The 20343-nt window shown below is 39.6% G+C and overlaps 1 protein-coding gene across 1 annotated transcript in view; it reads left to right on the plus strand.

Annotated features, from left to right (window-relative positions):
- LOC139453352 (uncharacterized) overlaps positions 1-20343 on the plus strand; it is a 318833-nt gene that overhangs the window by 277235 nt on the left and 21255 nt on the right. The window contains exons 162-168 of the mRNA XM_071235025.1: positions 1148-4191; positions 8237-8473; positions 9662-9898; positions 11087-11323; positions 16678-16860; positions 17364-17602; positions 19367-19450. Of these exons, the coding sequence (XP_071091126.1) occupies positions 1148-4191; positions 8237-8473; positions 9662-9898; positions 11087-11323; positions 16678-16860; positions 17364-17602; positions 19367-19450 (4261 nt within the window). The remainder of the gene's footprint in view (positions 1-1147; positions 4192-8236; positions 8474-9661; positions 9899-11086; positions 11324-16677; positions 16861-17363; positions 17603-19366; positions 19451-20343) is intronic.

Below are 20343 nucleotides of genomic sequence, written 5' to 3' on the forward strand. Positions count from 1 at the left end.
CATCTTCTGCAACTTCTACTGATCAGTCTGTGACAGGACAGTCAGTGACTGCTTCAATGACTATGCCCATGACATCATCAGAGACATCAACCAGTGGAATGACTACAAGTGGACAAATGTCATCCTCTGATACCACATCACAAACATATTCAGGAAGCTTAGCAGGCACATTATCTGTAGCCCCAATGTTGTCGTCATCTGCTGAATCAGTAAATGTGGCTTCTGAGAGTCAAGCACTGACATCTTCTGCAACCTCTACTGATCAATCTGTGACAGGACAGTCAGTGACTGCTTCAATGACTATGCCCATGACATCATCAGAGACATCAACCAGTGGAATGACTACAAGTGGACAAATGTCATCCTCTGATACCACATCAGAAACTTATTCAGGAAGCTTAGCAGGCCCACTATCTGTAACCCAAATGTTGTCGTCATCTGCTGAATCAGTAAATGTGGCTTCTGAGAGTCAAGCACTGACATCTTCTGCAACCTCTACTGATCAATCTGTGACAGGACAGTCAGTGACTGCTTCAATGACTATGCCCATGACATCATCAGAGACATCAACCAGTGGAATGACTACAAGTGGACAAATGTCATCCTCTGATACCACATCACAAACCTTATCAGGAAGCTTAGCAGATACAATATCTGTAACCCCAATGTTGTCGTCATCTGCTGAATCAGTAAATGTGGCTTCTGAGAGTCAAGAACTGACATCTTCAGCAACCTCTACTGATCAATCTAAGACAGGACAGTCAGTGATTGCTTCAATACCCATGACATCATCAGAGACATCAATCAGTGGGCAAATGTCATCCTCTGACACCACATCACAAACATATTCAGGAAGCTTAGCAGGCACATTATCTGTAGCCCCAATGTTGTCATCATCTGCTGAATCAGTAAATGTAACTTCTTCTGCAACCTCTACTGATCCATCTGTGACAGGACAGTCAGTGGCTGCTTCAATGACTATGCCCATGACATCATCAGAAACATTAACCAGTGGAATGACTACAAGTGTACAAATGACATCCTCTGATACCACGTCACAAACATATTCAGGAAGCTTAGCAGGCACATTATCTGTAGCCCCAATGTTGTCGTCATCTGCTGAATCAGTAAATGTGGCTTCTGAGAGTCAAGCACTGACATCTTCTGCAACTTCTACTGATCAGTCTGTGACAGGACAGTCAGTGACTGCTTCAATGACTATGCCCATGACATCATCAGAGACATCAACCAGTGGAATGACTACAAGTGGACAAATGTCATCCTCTGATACCACATCACAAATATATTCAGGAAGCTTAGCAGGCCCACTATCTGTAACCCCAATGTTGTTGTCATCTGCTGAATCAGTAAATGTGGCTTCTGAGAGTCAAGCACTGACATCTTCTGCAACCTCTACTGATCCATCTGTGACAGGACAGTCAGTGACTGCTTCAATGACTATGCCCATGACATCATCAGAAACATTAACCAGTGGAATGACTACAAGTGGACAAATGTCATCCTCTGAGAGTCCAGCACTGATATCTTCAGCAACCTCTACTGATCCATCTAAGACAGGACAGTCAGAGACTGCTTCAATGACTATACCCATGACATCATCAGAGACATCAACCAGTGGAATGACTGCAAGTGGACAATTGTCATCCTCTGTAACCACATCACAAACATATTCAGGAAGCTTAGCAGATATAATATCTGTAGCCCCAATGTTGTCATCATCAGCTGAAACAGGAATTGTGGCTTCTGAGAGTCAAACACTGACATCTTCTGCAACCTCTACTGATCCATCAGTGACAGGACAGTCAATGACTGCTTCAATGACTATGCCCATGACATCATCAGAGACATCAACCAGTGGAATGACTGCAAGTGGACAAATGTCATCCTCTGAGAGTCTGGTACTGATATCTTCTGCAACCCCACCTGATCCATCTGTGACAGGACAGTCAGTGACTGCTTCAATGCCCATGACATCATCAGAGACATCAATCAGTGGGCAAATGTCATCCTCTGACACCACATCACAAACATATTCAGGAAGCTTAGCAGGCACATTATCTGTAGCCCCAATGTTGTCATCAGCTGCTGAATCAGTAAATGTGGCTTCTTCTGCAACCTCTACTGATCCATCTGTGACAGGACAGTCAGTGGCTGCTTCAATGACTATGCCCATGACATCATCAGAAACATTAACCAGTGGAATGACTACAAGTGGACAAATGTCATCCTCTGATACCACATCACAAACATATTCAGGAAGCTTAGCAGGCACATTATCTGTAACCCCAATGTTGTCATCATCTGCTGAATCAGTAAATGTGGCTTCTGAGAGTCAAGCACTGACATCTTCTGCAACCTCTACTGATCAATCTGTGACAGGACAGTCAGTGACTGTTTCAATGACTATGCCCATGACATCATCAGAGACATCAACCAGTGGAATGACTGCAAGTGGACAAATGTCATCGTCTGAGATTCCAGCTCTGATATCTTCTGCAACCACTACTGATCCATCTTTGACAGGACAGTCAGTGACTGCTTCAATGACTATGCCCATGACATCATCAGAATTATCAACCAGTGGAATGACTGCAAGTGGACAAATGTCATCTTCTGAGAGTCCAGCTCTGATATCTTCTGCAACCTCTACTGATCAATCTGTGACAGGACAGTCAGTGACTGCTTCAATGACTATGCCCATGACATCATCAGAGACATCAACCAGTGGAATGACTGCAAGTGGACAATTGTCATCCTCTGTAACCACATCACAAACATATTCAGGAAGCTTAGCAGATATAATATCTGTAGCCCCAATGTTGTCATCATCAGCTGAAACAGGAATTGTGGCTTCTGAGAGTCAAACACTGACATCTTCTGCAACCTCTACTGATCCATCAGTGACAGGACAGTCAATGACTGCTTCAATGACTATGCCCATGACATCATCAGAGACATCAACCAGTGGAATGACTGCAAGTGGACAAATGTCATCCTCTGAGAGTCTGGTACTGATATCTTCTGCAACCCCACCTGATCCATCTGTGACAGGACAGTCAGTGACTGCTTCAATGCCCATGACATCATCAGAGACATCAATCAGTGGGCAAATGTCATCCTCTGACACCACATCACAAACATATTCAGGAAGCTTAGCAGGCACATTATCTGTAGCCCCAATGTTGTCATCAGCTGCTGAATCAGTAAATGTGGCTTCTTCTGCAACCTCTACTGATCCATCTGTGACAGGACAGTCAGTGGCTGCTTCAATGACTATGCCCATGACATCATCAGAAACATTAACCAGTGGAATGACTACAAGTGGACAAATGTCATCCTCTGATACCACATCACAAACATATTCAGGAAGCTTAGCAGGCACATTATCTGTAACCCCAATGTTGTCATCATCTGCTGAATCAGTAAATGTGGCTTCTGAGAGTCAAGCACTGACATCTTCTGCAACCTCTACTGATCAATCTGTGACAGGACAGTCAGTGACTGTTTCAATGACTATGCCCATGACATCATCAGAGACATCAACCAGTGGAATGACTGCAAGTGGACAAATGTCATCCTCTGATACCACATCAGAAACTTATTCAGGAAGCATAGCAGGCCCATTATCTGTAACCCCAATGTTGTCGTCATCTGCTGAATCAGTAAATGTGGCTTCTGAGAGTCAAACACTGACATCTTCTGCAACCTCTACTGATCAATCAGTGACAGGACAGTCAGTGACTGCTTCAATGAATTTGTCTATGACATCATCAGAGACATCAACCAGTGGAATGACTGCAAGTGGACAAATGTCATCGTCTGAGATTCCAGCTCTGATATCTTCTGCAACCACTACTGATCCATCTTTGACAGGACAGTCAGTGACTGCTTCAATGACTATGCCCATGACATCATCAGAATTATCAACCAGTGGAATGACTGCAAGTGGACAAATGTCATCCTCTGATACCACATCACAAACATATTCAGGAAGCTTAGCAAGCACATTATCTGTAACCCCAATGTTGTCATCATCTGCTGAATCAGTAAATGTGACTTCTGAGAGTCTTGCACATCCAATTTCTCCAACCTCAGTGACTGCTTCAATGACTATATCCAAGACATCATCAAAGACATCTGTATTAAGCTTGTCATCCCACAACCAATCAGGTAGGTTGTGTGAAATTACATGTTTACATTCACCTGTCAAAGATGCATATACAGTATATTACAGTATCATGTTCAATTTAGGGGGTATCTTAGCCCAGTAAGGTCAAGACATGACTAGTACAATGTACACATATTTATTTACACTTTCAGACTGATACTTATGCTCTCTTCCATGTATTTGTGGTATACTATGGGTTATATTAGGGTAAGTTGACTAATCCACACCCAAGGTAATTAGGCTGCCAAGACTTATTGAATAAAGATGTAGTGGCATAGACAATGTTACGTTAGTGTAATGTTTTTATCGTTGAATTATTGGGGTTAAGGTTTTTTTCCCATTGATCCTTAAAACAATCCAAATTAAGAGTTGCTTTAAACATGGGCTCAAATGGTCCTTTCTAAAGGCATGGAGAATCACAAGCACAGTCTGGTAATGCTTTTCCCATGAGTTCCTTGAGCACTGAGTCTCCAAAAATGGCTGATCTCCACACTGTGGAATTGTCAAACATAACTGAGATATAAGAGCAAATGGTACAAGTATGAGCAACTTAAAAATAACTAAAGAAGACGTCCTTCACCATTGAATACAAGGAATCCAGCAGCACTTAGTATGAGACTGATTCTCCCACCACAGTTGTCTCTCAGTAGAGGCACACTCAGGACAACCATGCAAGAAAACACCTGAGTGTGACTGTCGGACAGTTCCTTGGAACTATTTGTATTATGGATATTCTCTGGGGGCGATGGGGAGGGGGGTTCTGGCATTTTGTCTGAAGATTAGATATTTTTCAGTTACATCATAACCAGATAATATTCTAAATAAAACTATGAACATGAATATTTAAAAAAAAAAATATCTTTGCAACAATGTAATTTTTTTGGAAGACAATTTCTCAAATATATTTCTTAAGAATTTACTTGGACAATTTATATTTTTCTATAAAATGCCTGGGCTGGCAACACATGGTAAGGGCTCATCAAATCAATAGCCCAAGCTGGCATGCCTGACCCCCTAGGCAGCTAGCTGTTGGTGGCTGGTATCCAGCAAATGGACCAACTACCAAAGGCCACCAAGTCCCCAAGGAAAACGAAGACCCTATACAAGTGTGCATACATGACTGGTGTCTGCTGTGAAGTGTTGAGGGACAGCTATAGCATCCTCCGTATTTGGATCATCTAGGGTGGATATTTTAGCTGGCAGATCCTCATCAAAAAGGGTAAAGGGGTCTGGTCATTATATGTCCATCTGTCCCGCCTGGTAGCCCAAGGTATGCAGGACCATGGTGTTAGACATCATAGATCCAGCCATTAGTTCCACCTGAATAGCTGGAGTGATCAGCTCTGATGAACAGCACACTGACCAAGTCAGGAGCTAGGAGATGTGTGACAGCACCTATCATCCCTTACCATAACCTAATCATCTCGCTGAGGTGAGCATTAACAGTATTGCAATTATCTCTGACAGTTTATCAGTCAGCAGTGTGTTATTCTCAAGCAATATTAGGCATATTAATCCATATGCCAAAATGTTGAAAACATACTGTAATTTGAGGTTTCTGTTTAAAAATCACATAATCAGTCTCTTAACTAAGGGATGTTTTGTTGAACTGGATAACCACTGGTTGAAATCAGTTCTTCTGGTGTTTATAGTTCCCCCATACAGGTCTAAGTAGGTAAAGAAGTCTTAATTTATAAACTCTGTAGGGGCAAGAAGGATTGGTACTCCTTTGATGACACCTGCAAGACGCCCTATTGCAGGCATTATTGTATTGTCACCATCCCTGAAACCTTCCAGGCCTCTAATATAAAGGTGTTGTTTGATACACAGTGGGGAGGATATGATATTTGCGACTTGTGGAAGTAGAATTGGTATTACAATCAACATCTCCAGCAAGAAATGGTTTTGTCATACAGGGAAAGACCTACCCAATTTGGAAGGATGGGACTCACCTTCTGCTGTGATGTTCTCATCCATTCGAATGAAAATACAGTTAATGACAGGTGACTCTTGAGACAAAACTCCAATGTCTTCTTGGTAATGATCACCATTGTTTGCACTTTGGTCCCTACCAAGTAGTTAAGATAAGTCATGGCAGTCTGGTTGTTCACTTGAAGCTGCAGGGCATTAATGAGCCACTTTCTGTCCTCCAGAATTAAGATGTCACCTGTTGACGTTTGCCCACGTTTCTCACCTCATCCCAGTTTTGACACGTCAGTATGTTAGATGAGGTCTGGGTGAGTTGCCTTTATTGACATGCCATTGAAGTTCTTCCAACCCTGAGACAGTGAAATGCTCTTGTAGCTCTGGTGATGCAGTGAAGATGTGCTTTGACAATGGCTCTCATGGATGCTGATTTGTTCAATAGATACTTGCCAGGTTGTTTTTGGGGTATTCTTTACCTTCATCCTGTGCCAACAGAATGCAAAAATATCATCTTCCTTCTCCTGAGGTAAGTTAGGAGTCAGATCTCTTGTGTTGATCTGAAACCTGAAGAATGTTAAGTACTGTTTTAGAAGCTAGTCAAAATGGCATGCACCATAATTGGTATAAGGAGCACCCTTCCAGTCAAAAAAGTACACAACTGGTTCATTGAGCTCATTCTTAAGAACGAGTTTACACATTAAATAACCTTGACAAATCAAATCTCTCAGAATGTGCAGATTCCATGAAATACAAACATTTAGAGCTTTCATGTTTGTGATGGGTCATTGACTGCCATCCTTCTTTGGCACCATGAACACTGGGCTCAGAAACTTTGCTCTAGAGAAAGTACAGGAACCCTATCCTTCTTTGACAACATCTTTTGAATCTTCTCATTCAGTAAAAGTTGCTGTAACTGAGGTAAATGTGAAAGGTGAGGTGAAATTGGGTTTAACGTCGCGTCCAAGATTATTGCACTTATATAGTGACGTGCATGCACATGTATGTGTGTGTGTAGCCGCTTGTACTAGTCCGGACTGATGCCGATTTATAGTGCGAGCTCACTGAGATACAATGCCGCAGTTTAACATGAATACCCCACTCAGACACAGTATACTGACTCCGAGCCGACCAGTCCTTGTTTTAGCCCCTTAATGCCGAGCGCCAAACAGGGTAACAACAAGTAAAATCTTTTAACGTCTTTGTGAATGACGCGGCCGGGGATCGAACTCCGGACCTTCCGCTCTCCGGGCGGACGCTCTACCACAAGACCAAGGAGGCGGTCCTAAATGTGAAAGGGGAATACAGTTTCGAACGTCTTAAATGTCTAAAGCACGAAAGTGTTTGAGATGTGTTTTTACCAAAGGCTGAGAAAGTGAACACATCTCCCTAATCAATGAATCCAGAGGAGTGCTAATGCTTGGACTCAGAATTCCTGTCAAAATCTGCAGGTTTTTGCTCGCATTTAGCTCAGAAGAGATGGTATTGTCATGTTACCAACTGGTGTAGGAATTCCTGCAATTACAGTCATCCAAGGAAAGGGAAACATACCCAAAATATGTAGTGGCCACTCAAAACACATGTGTGATGCTTGAAGCCATGGTGAAGAAGGGTTTATGAGTATTGTATGTCACTTTGAATCAAATGGTCTTCTTCTGGGTTAACATGATGAAAATGCCAATATCACATCTACTATGTTTTATGAATTATTATTTTGTGTATTGCATCTATATGTGGTGTAGCTTTATATGTTGTGTCAGTGTGAATATTTCAGCTGCATGAATTTCCAGCTTTGCGTTAATTTTGAACAAAGTTTTTTGATCTCAGGAGACACCAGGTGTTTCATAGCCTATGGACTCATGCACTCATTCATAACTAAAAGAGTGTTCATAGATGTATCTGTACTCCAGTGTTGTTTGTTGACAATGTTTGAGTAGCATTTAGCAGGTACTGTAACCTCCTAAATGCCCCCAACTTCTGTGTAACTGAAATGTATGTACATGTATAACCTACTTAACCATGTCCTTGCACCTTGTCATTCATCACACACTCCACTGTCCTACAACAACACAGATACTATATATGTAGCCATATTGTGAAGTACTTTCTTCTTCCCTATCTCAGATCTGATGCTATCATCCAGTGATAGCCCACAGCTGTCTTTGAGTGTGACCCCAACCATGACATCTTCTCAGACAAGTCCCTCTTCAGACATAACAAGTTCTTCCAATATTGAAGCAACACACACCCAGACAGCAACTTCTCCTAACACTGCAGGGAGTAGTTCTCAAGTTTCAACAATAAGCAGCACAGAAGTACAAGTATCAACAACAATGTCAACCAATCCCACCAGCACAGGAGGTATGTTAGATGATAATATTGTGTAGCTGTCTGTAAAGTATTTACCAGTGACAGAGTTGCAGCACTTGACCTCTTGAAGTAATTATGATTGTTATAAAGTAGGTGAATGTTTAAAGTTTGCAATCAAGAATTGCTAGATGAATATTGGAAGATAAGTGCTGTCAGTGTAAGTGAAATGGCTTCCTATAAAACAGGACGTTAACCTGAATCCAGAATATGTGCGTGAGTGCGTGAGTGCGTGCGTGGACGGACAGATGGATGGATGGATTGTTGGATATATGTATACATACATGATCAAACAAGAAATTGTCATACGTTGGTGACAGATCACAGCTGATCACATGCAACTGGTTATTTCAACATCATTGTTCCCATTGACAGACAGGTTTCAATCAAATGAAAAATCATCCAGCCCCATAAAATGTCACATAAACTCTGACTCTTAAAGAAATATACAAGCATCCCCTTCTTTGCAGATTCCATGATTATACAGTAACTCTACTGACCCACTGTACAATTAATTAGCTGAAAGTATGAACAATTAAATGTCTGAAAGTATATTCATATGTTTCATGCAGATGACTGCTTGAAAGATGAAAAACAAAACATTCATGTCATGTGAACATTATTTGTCTTAAAGTGCTCTCATGTTTTGAATGATCTTAGCTTGTTGACAAAAATTGAACACAAATATGAATAAAGAATCTGGTGTTAATTTTTAGCTGGCCAATTTAAACTTTTTGAGAATATGCCCAACTATCTGTTTATGTTGCTGATAGTGTGTATTACATCTATATGTTATATAGCTTTATATGTTGTGTCAGTGTGAATATTTCAGCTGCATGAATTTCCAGCTTTGCGTTAATTTTGAACAAAGTTTTTTGATCTCAGGAGACACCAGGTGTTTCATAGCCTATGGACTCATGCACTCATTCATAACTAAAAGAGTGTTCATAGATGTATCTGTACTCCAGTGTTGTTTGTTGACAATGTTTGAGTAGCATTTAGCAGGTACTGTAACCTCCTAAATGCCCCCAACTTCTGTGTAACTGAAATGTATGTACATGTATAACCTACTTAACCATGTCCTTGCACCTTGTCATTCATCACACACTCCACTGTCCTACAACAACACAGATACTATATATGTAGCCATATTGTGAAGTACTTTCTTCTTCCCTATCTCAGATCTGATGCTATCATCCAGTGATAGCCCACAGCTGTCTTTGAGTGTGACCCCAACCATGACATCTTCTCAGACAAGTCCCTCTTCAGACATAACAAGTTCTTCCAATATTGAAGCAACACACACCCAGACAGCAACTTCTCCTAACACTGCAGGGAGTAGTTCTCAAGTTTCAACAATAAGCAGCACAGAAGTACAAGTATCAACAACAATGTCAACCAATCCCACCAGCACAGGAGGTATGTTAGATGATAATATTGTGTAGCTGTCTGTAAAGTATTTACCAGTGACAGAGTTGCAGCACTTGACCTCTTGAAGTAATTATGATTGATATAAAGTAGGTGAATGTTTAAAGTTTGCAATCAAGAATTGCTAGATGAATATTGGAAGATAAGTGCTGTCAGTGTAAGTGAAATGGCTTCCTATAAAACAGGACGTTAACCTGAATCCAGAATATGTGCGTGCGTGCGTGCGTGCGTGCGTGGACGGACAGATGGATGGATGGATTGTTGGATATATGTATACATACATGATCAAACAAGAAATTGTCATACGTTGGTGACAGATCACAGCTGATCACATGCAAATGGTTATTTCAACATCATTGTTCCCATTGACAGACAGGTTTCAATCAAATGAAAAATCATCCAGTCCCATAAAATGTCACATAAACTCTGACTCTTAAAGAAATATACAAGCATCCCCTTCTTTGCAGATTCCATGATTATACAGTAACTCTACTGACCCACTGAACAATTAATTAGCTGAAAGTATGTACAATTAAATGTCTGAAAGTATATTCATATGTTTCATGCAGATGACTGCTTGAAAGATGAAAAACAAAACATTCATGTCATGTGAACATTATTTGTCTTAAAGTGCCCTCATGTTTTGAATGATCTTAGCTTGTTGACAAAAATTGAACACAAATATGAATAAAGAATCTGGTGTTAATTTTTAGCTGGCCAATTTAAACTTTTTGAGAATATGCCCAACTATCTGTTTATGTTGCTGATAGTGTGTATTACATCTATATGTTATATAGCTTTATATGTTGTGTCAGTGTGAATATTTCAGCTGCATGAATTTCCAGCTTTGCGTTAATTTTGAACAAAGTTTTTTGATCTCAGGAGACACCAGGTGTTTCAGAGCCTATGGACTCATGCACTCATTCATAACTAAAAGAGTGTTCATAGATGTATCTGTACTCCAGTGTTGTTTGTTGACAATGTTTGAGTAGCATTTAGCAGGTACTGTAACCTCCTAAATGCCCCCAACTTCTGTGTAACTGAAATGTATGTACATGTATAACCTACTTAACCATGTCCTTGCACCTTGTCATTCATCACACACTCCACTGTCCTACAACAACACAGATACTATATATGTAGCCATATTGTGAAGTACTTTCTTCTTCCCTATCTCAGATCTGATGCTATCATCCAGTGATAGCCCACAGCTGTCTTTGAGTGTGACCCCAACCATGACATCTTCTCAGACAAGTCCCTCTTCAGACATAACAAGTTCTTCCAATATTGAAGCAACACACACCCAGACAGCAACTTCTCCTAACACTGCAGGGAGTAGTTCTCAAGTTTCAACAATAAGCAGCACAGAAGTACAAGTATCAACAACAATGTCAACCAATCCCACCAGCACAGGAGGTATGTTAGATGATAATATTGTGTAGCTGTCTGTAAAGTATTTACCAGTGACAGAGTTGCAGCACTTGACCTCTTGAAGTAATTATGATTGATATAAAGTAGGTGAATGTTTAAAGTTTGCAATCAGCATACATGCATGCACACTCACAGGCACAGAGTGGATCTGCTGACATGAATGCTGATTTGCATGATGCAAGCTTCAAAATTGCTTAAAAGTGGGTAGATTCCAGACTTCACCAAAAAGGACACCCAACACATAGAGGGTCCCTCGCCAGAATATATTTTGGATGTTAAGTTATCAGAATGTGTGATAATCAGACAAAAACTTGGGCACATGAGCAGTCAACTGGTGCAGTCACTCTTAGTGCAAACCCTGATATGGAACCAGTAAAAGGTAGTCTGATTACACCAGTATTGTCCCTCTACTGCTAAGTGAAATGCAGACCTAGTGTTGTTAACAGTTCTGTATTGATTATCTCGATGCCAGGCTTTCCAGGCCTCTAATATAAAGGTGTTGTTTGACACACAGTGGGGAGAATATCAGATTTGTTACTTGTGGAAGGAGAATTGGTATTACAATCAACATCTCCAGCAAGAAATGGTCCCATGATAGGTTTTGCCATACAGGGAATGAAGTACCCCACCCTTCGGTGTCATTGTATCTGATAGGCTTCTATTGACTGAGCCAGAAGATCTGGTCACCTGCCAGAAAAGGGCTGCATCTGGTCCCGAAGTCCTGAGGAAAACAAATCAATCAAAAATGGGCCCCAAATCACTTGGCTCTTTGAATTCAAACCTTAGGACAGTGAAATCCTGTCTAGTAAATCTGGTGATGCAGTAGCCCCATGTAGCATGTATTTGAAAGTAGCTGCAGTGAAGCCATGCTTTAAAGGGGCACTGATCTAAAACAATTCCCGGGACTGGTTGTTGCCTTTGTTATTGTTTTTTCCCTTGAGTACCTGGATGATGTAGCAGAAACCTAGACTAGTTCGCGACCTGTGCTGCGCAATTCGTAAGCACATTTGTCACTTTTATTCATAGTATAAGGGCGTATGGTCACATCTATCAACAAAATGAAATACAGTTTTGGAAATAATAAGGAAATGTAGGTATCTTTGAGGGTAGCATCGGTAATGGTGATGAACTTTTGATAAGTCACTTGCTTGGTAATTGTGCGATTTTCGTTTACACTATTTTGACTTGCAACACAAAGTAAATATTTCTCCTGAGCATTGCTTATTTTATCGTGTTTATATTTTTTTACAGTCCAAATGTGCAAAATTTTCACTTAGGAAATTTATTAAAAGCCTGAACATTCAGTTATTTTACAAATTGACTGAAAAATATGTCCATCTGTATTATTATGATAATGAATTCCAAACATTTTTATAATTAATATCATCACCAAGAGACTGAAAATGTTACGATGAAAAGTACATTTCTATATTGTTTGGCTTCTAATCCTACATAATAATCTATTGTGACGTTTATAGGCCCTTTTGATCGTCTTAATCAGTTTTAGTCAATCTGTTAAAGAAATGGAAAGATTTTTCAGTCAAAATGACTGAAATATTTACACATTTTATAAATTGCCTGACAGAATCACATTTTACAAATTGACTGTAATATATACACGCTTACAAAGGAAAAGACTTGTGAAAACAACGTCTATCGCGCATCGAATAATTTCCCAACCAAGACGTAGAGATACAGGAATGAATTTGTCCAATGCTACAGCAAATGAAGGAAAACAAAATGCAAATATCATAATTACAACCTACCAAATTTATTTGTATAATTTTAGGCAGCTTCCTTGTTCGAGGAATGTATCCGTGAATATCCACACAAAGGAACAATATCCCACACATCTGCAGCTGTACAAAGAAACATATTCGATGTCACATGTCTCTGTAACAATCAAATATTTAAAAAAATATATATATCGTTTCGGGATGTTATAACCCGTATTCGTGGGTCCTACTATTTAACGTCCGAGAACGTCCGGGGGCGTCAAGGAAATGTTCGGGAGGTTTCATCAGATGTCCGGGAGTTTAAAAATACAGTGCAGTCAATAAAACATGTCTTTTTTAGTTTGGTAAGATCGTGAGAATATCAACTGGCGTACCTGTTTGCCATGTGCAGCGGCCAGAAAATGGAAGTACCATTAACCGGAAGTTTCTGGCCGCTGCACGTGGCAAACACGTACGCCAGTTGATATTTTGACAATCTTACCAAACTGAGAAAGACATGTTTTATTGACTGCACTGTATTTTTAAACTCCCTGACGTCTGATGAAACCTCCCGGACGTTTCCAGACGTCTGATGAAACCTCCCAGACGCTCCCACCAGATGCTCCCTGACGTTGCCCGGACGCTATAGTACTGGACATTTAACACTCAGTGAACGATCTGGGGCCACGCATGAACTTTTCAAAATGTCTGTGTTTCAGTATTAGTATGGAATAGTATACAGAATATGACATTATAAAAGAACATAATTTTTGTTCCATAAGCAAATTTACATTGTATCCTTCAAAGCCTACGTTACGAATACCTCGTCAGTTCGAATAAAATAAAATCGTATTTGCTTCGCAGATTCACCATTTAAAAAGAATAGGGGCGTATGTAATTTTTTTCCAGCTATATGTTATTTTGTATAATTAATACAAGAACACAATTATATAGAATACACTTTATTATTTAGTATCATTCTCCCGGATGCTCCCTGGCATTGCCCTGACGCTCCCGAACGTTTCCAGACGCCCTCCGGCCTTATTTAGTAGGACCGGTGTTCGTTTTTCAACCGATCACTTAGATTGTTTAAGGTGTTTCACATAGGTGTCATGTCTCAAAGGTCGGCTGAGAAAGCCCACGTAACAACTATTTTCATAACGCCCTCGGTTCCTAAAAAAATCCATTGAGTTACATAATAATGAGCAATCAATCAATATATTATCGGTTAACCCTTTGAACAAAGTATGTTGTTTTAACATCGGCACTTCACGCCATGATATGAGTGTATTCCCTTTGTTTTAGTAAACCTAGACATGTAAACACTCACTTTTGACATATCCACTGTGCAAGATAACAGTGATTAATCAATGTATTTTCTGTTAATCCTTTTATGACTAGGAATGATCCGTTGATTACAAAAAAAGTAAATCAACTGATCATTCATCTCTTGCTGGGCTGCCATGTGCATATTACATAACACACATTTCACCTCACTTGAAACCTCGATTTAGATTGAATAATTACCCCAGACACAATAAATACCAAATGGGAACCTTTGTCAGGTATTCTGAGCAGTGCTACCACTAATTATACCTGTAATAAATTCATTAACTGAGCATCAAGTGAATGCCGACAAATACACAACGGTAGGGTTATACCAGAAAACGTTGATGACAACAAGGGAGTAGTAATCGTATTATCGACGCAATCCGAAATCCGAAAATGCTTTCACTGCATGGATACTCTTTTATTATTAAACTATAACAATCATACAACTATTTCCAAATGACGACATCCGATGAGCTTCTTTTTGTCTGTTTGTTTAGGCTGAAGAAATTTATTAACATGCGCCCTTTGTCGAAACCTTTATAGATCACTGTTAACAAATCAGTGTTCAAAAATGAGTAATACAATTATTGCCTCCAAGTTTATTCAGCTGTCCTTGCAGATGGTAGCCCAGTCTCTTGTCACGCTCGGTTGCGTTGCATATCATCCGGGTACTTACGTGGAAAAAACAATAACAAAGGCAACCACCAGTCCCGGGGAATTGCTTTAGATCAGTGCCCCTTTAACAATGGCTCTCATTGATGCTGAATTTTTCCAAAAACACTTGCCAGGTTTCTTGTGACAACATGATGCTACGATATAATCTTCCTTCTCCAGAGGTAAGAAAGGGTTCAGATCTCTTGTGTTGATCTGAAATCCCAGGAATGGTAAGTACTGAGTTGGGGATAAATGACTTTTTTTCAGTTTAATACAATGTTTAGAGATGGCATAACATTTAGGTCATCATGTTGGATCATAAGATGGGTTGATTTTGCATGTCAAGTGTTGTCATCTACAAATATTATGAGGTTGATATGTGCTGGTCTTGCTAGGCTGACAACAGGTCTTGATAGCTTTCTGAAAGGCAAGCACCATAAGTGGTAAAGACCACCTTCCAGTGAAAGCAGAGGACATTAGATGTGACACTACTTGTTCACTGAGGTGATCATCCTTGAGATGGGTCATTGACCTCCATCCTTCTTTGGCACCATGAACACTGGGCTCAGAAACTGATCGTCCTTCTTTGACAACATCTTTTGAATCTCCTTGCTCAGTGAAAGTTGCTCTTACCGAGGTAAATGTGAAAGGGGAATACAGTTTTGAATGGGTATAGATGAAATATGAATCCCTTAAATGTCTGAAAGACCAAAGTGTCTCAGGAACGTTTAACCAACTGCTAAGAAAGTAAACACATCTCCCTCAATCAATGAATCGAGAGAAAATCTGGAGGTTTTTGCTCACATTTACCACTGAAGAGATGGTTACCAACTGGTGAAGGAATCCCTGCAATTAAATTCATCCAAGGAAAGGAAAACATACCCAAAATATGTAGTGGCCACTCAAAACACATGTGTGATGCTTGACGCCATGATGAATATAGTTTGCTTGATTTCGCTTGCTATCAAGTAGCCATCATCTGGGTTCTTGTGATGAATGTTTAAAATATCACATCTACTTTGTTTTATGAAGTAAACTTGTGTGTATAACATCCATTTATAATTTTACACGATTTATGGCCTTACCATTCGATGAAAGGTCAGTCCCATGACTGCGAAACTGACGTTTTTCACGAGATTGAATTCTTGATATGACGAAACACTGATGGACAATTCCACATTCCTTGTGAAAACCCTGGGAATTCCCTAGAATAATTTAATACAGAAGTGAGTTGATCATTTAGACCCTAAAATCTTGAACTTAACTTTGTAGCATACGTCAGGATGTCAGAGTGTTTGTCTGCATGCCCATTTAAGAATATGCTACAACACATCCTTGTGAACAAAACAAAGAAATGCACATCCAAACTATGTGTCTGGACTGACAAGTGACAGTCTGCAGCAGTCTATTAATTTATCTCAGTAAAGTCAATTACTAAGTGTTATATGTAGCTTTTCAAGTTGTGTTTGTGTATATTTTAGCTACATGAACTCCCTGCTTAACATTGATTCTGAATACTTCAGCTTGACATTCTTTAAATCGGAATAGAAAGGAGTTAATTTGGTATTAAACTGGTAACCATGTGTGAAGAAATTCTCAAAATACCCATGTATCAGTGATGAGTTGATGTCTGTCTAGATGTGGACACAACTAGTTCCAGTGGAGCTGACATTTCTCTGTTACCGAGCCAGACATTTACAACAGCTACTGCAACATCGGGTGCGACCCAGACATCTACCACAGCTACTGCAACATCGAGTGCAGCTGTGCAACTATCTACATCCTCAGTCATAACATCAACAACAGCGCCAACATGCACAGGTAAGAGGTGCAGTGACTGTAGACAAATACATAAGATTCTGTAGGTATATGAGATAGTATGCAAGAAATGTTTGACTTGGATTCTGTTTGTGCTCTGGATTCCATTACATCAGAGTTCATAAATATTCCACTTCTTACACTATCTCATAAAATTCTGCTACACTTTAAATTTACTTCCAGCAATCAATGAAACTTATGTGAGAATTCATGAAAGACATAAACAACACTACACTCATTGTGTACGAGTTTAATGAAACAAGTGAACTTTCATGGTATGTTACACTAGATAGTTCACGCATTAAATCAAAATAAATTTCGAAAGTATGTGCATCAAGCTCAAGTCATTGGCCTGTGACCTAGGCAAGGTGATGGTTATCCTATCAAATTGAACAAAATGATAACTTTGTATGGCAAACATGTCACATAATGATAAACTAACTGTTTCTTTTCCCATGTGTAATAAGGAAACATATCCTACATGCATGAAGTCATTATCTTTCTAGGTGTGGACAGTTCCGCGCAAATGACCCAACGTCCATTGTTGACATACAGCTCCTCTATGACCAAAGTCACCTTTTACTGCCGAGTGCAGAGAGTTGCTGGCACAGGTGTCACCTACACAGTGAAATGGGTGACTGGAAGTACAACATTAAAGTCTGATGAACTGGGAGACAGGCTGGATACACAATTGGACTCCTCAACACTCAGCAATGAAGAGCGGAGCGCCATTTTAGCTGAAGGGGTGAGGGACTTTTATATGTGAAAGCATAAAATAGGTGACCCCACTATATCAACACATGTGATAGTGAGTGAGTGAGTATGGTTTTACGCCGCTTTTAGCAATATTCCAGCAATATCACGGCGGGGGACACCAGAAATGGGCTTCACACATTGTACCCATGTCGGGAATCGAACCCGGGTCTTCGGCGTGACGAGCGAACGCTTTAACCACTAGGCTACCCGACCGCCCCAACACATGTGATAGGTGACCCTAGTATATCAACACTTATGCTAAGTCACCCCACAATGTCAACACATGGGATAGGTCACCCTGACCCGCTATGGCAACAGAACTGTCAACCCCTCATCATGACAATTGGGGAGATTTGATTGCAAAATGGGGGAGATTTGCCTCTAAAGGGGGAGATTTTTTAAGTAGAATGATAGTTTTCAACTTTTGTTTTTATTAATTTTATAAAGAAAACAAAATATTTAAAAACAATAAATAAAAAGTTTCTTGTGCGCACAGCAAGCTTAATTTCCATTTGCATTTCATCCTCCAAGAATAAACCTAGCAAAATCTACCCATATTACTTTCGTTCAAAGATCATCTCAGATAAACACAAACAGATAAATGAACGAACGGTAGCTTGACCAGTGTATTACGTGTTCAATTCGACCAATCAGAAACAGTCTCTCATGTGGGAGACTGGAAAATTTCATCAAATTGTTGGGAGGGTTGACAGGTCTGTGTCAACATATTACTTCTCGTATCTCTGTGTTTTACCCTGTAATGTGGGGATATTCAGCTATCAAGGCATCCATATAATTAATTATGTTTGTCCTTCTGTCATGATTATTTTCGGAACTATTCTAGATAACATACAATGTGTTTCAAATGTCCTGTTTCAAAATAGCCTGGTGATCTTTTGAAAACCTTCTGTAAAATAATGTTTGTCCAATTCCCATTGAAACATATTTGGCTGGGATTGAAAGTGAGCATTTTTTAGCAAATTTATAAATAAATGAATAATATTATCTGATATCACTATGAAACTATAACAGTTACAGAGCTCCAGATAAGCTGCGTATCTGTGTTAAATACGCATCAAAATGCAGAAATACGCAGTAAAATAAAACCCAAACGTATCAAATACGCCACGAATATTACAGATTTGCTACTAAAATAAAACTTGTGTGTATCATAAAAATATTGTGAAGTAGCCCTGCGTATTCGATTAGCAACTCATTTTGAAATTACAAACGGACACTCCGTCAACCTTGCCAAACTCGACGATGACAGTTACATCAGGATCATTTGCTATCACACTTTCTTGTGGAAGTATCGTGGTATTTTTGAGTCCTATGAAGCTCTCGAACCCATACGACACCAGTTTGCAAGGACTAGATGAATAGTGTTATAAATATTTAATTTAAATACCCACGTGTACAAACTAGTGGGTAACAGAAATTTGATTACCTAGATAGAATTACTGATACCCAATGATTATAAAATGCATGTGTAAAATACCCACAACGCCAAAAGCTTATCTGGCGCTCTTAGTAATAACATTTAAGTATTGGCAACTTTTCTTTTCAAAAGGAAAAATAAATATTGTACTGTGTGTACATAAACCCCATGGAAATCAGGTTTAGATGAAAGATTTATTTACCATGAGCAAAATATGATTGTGATGTTTTCAAGAGAGGTGACGCTTTCTGTGATTAAGTAAGATTTATCATTTGTTCCAAAGACAATTATGCAGTGGTTTTCTGTTTGTTTCAGATTGGTTGCAATGCCACAGCATCCATCATAAACTGTCAGAGCTCAGAACTGACCAGCGAACAGTACTATCATTTCCAATTCAAGGTGACTATATATGATTTACTGGCGAGAGTAGGTGTTTCATACTGATGTCAAGTTTTATATCATGGCCCTTCACTTTACATCCTCCATGTTCTATTCATTATAGAAGATATCCTCCATGTTCTATTCAGTATAGACGATATCCTCCATGTTCTATTCAGTATAGACGATATCCTCCATGTTCTGTTCAGTATAGAAGCTATCCTCAATGTCCTGTTCAGTACAACAGTATACAAGATATCCTCCATGTTCTGTTCAGTACAACAATGTTGAAGATATCCTCCATGTTCTGTTCAGTACAACAGTGTAGAAGATATCCTCCATGTTCTGTTCAGTACAACAGTATAGAAGATATCCACCATGTTCTGTTTAGTACAACAGTGTTGAAGATATCCTCCATGTTCTGTTCAGTAAACAGTATAGAAGATATCCACCAGCTTCTGTTCAGTACAACAGTATAGAAGATATCCTCCATGTTCTGTTCAGTACAACAGTGTAGAAGATATCCACCATGTTCTGTTTAGTACAAAAATGTAGAAGATATCCTCCATGTTCTGTTCAGTACAACAGTGTAGAAGATATCCTCCATGTTCTGTTCAGTACAACAGTGTAGAAGATATCCTCCATGTTCTGTTCAGTACAACAATGTAGAAGATATCCACCATGTTCTGTTCAGAACAACAGTGTAGAAGATATCCACCATGTTCTGTTCAGTTCAACAGTGTAGAAGATATCCACCATGTTCTGTTCAGTACAACAGTATAGAAGATATCCCCCATGTTCTGTTTAGTACAACAATGTAGAAGATATCCTCTATGTTCTGTTCAGTACAACAGTGTAGAAGATATCCACCAGGTTCTGTTCAGTACAACAGTATAGAAGATATCCACCATGTT

This window comes from Haliotis cracherodii, unplaced genomic scaffold, assembly GCF_022045235.1.
Source record: "Haliotis cracherodii isolate W230 unplaced genomic scaffold, xgHalCrac1.p SCAF_9, whole genome shotgun sequence".
Taxonomy (NCBI): Eukaryota; Metazoa; Mollusca; class Gastropoda; order Lepetellida; family Haliotidae; genus Haliotis; species Haliotis cracherodii.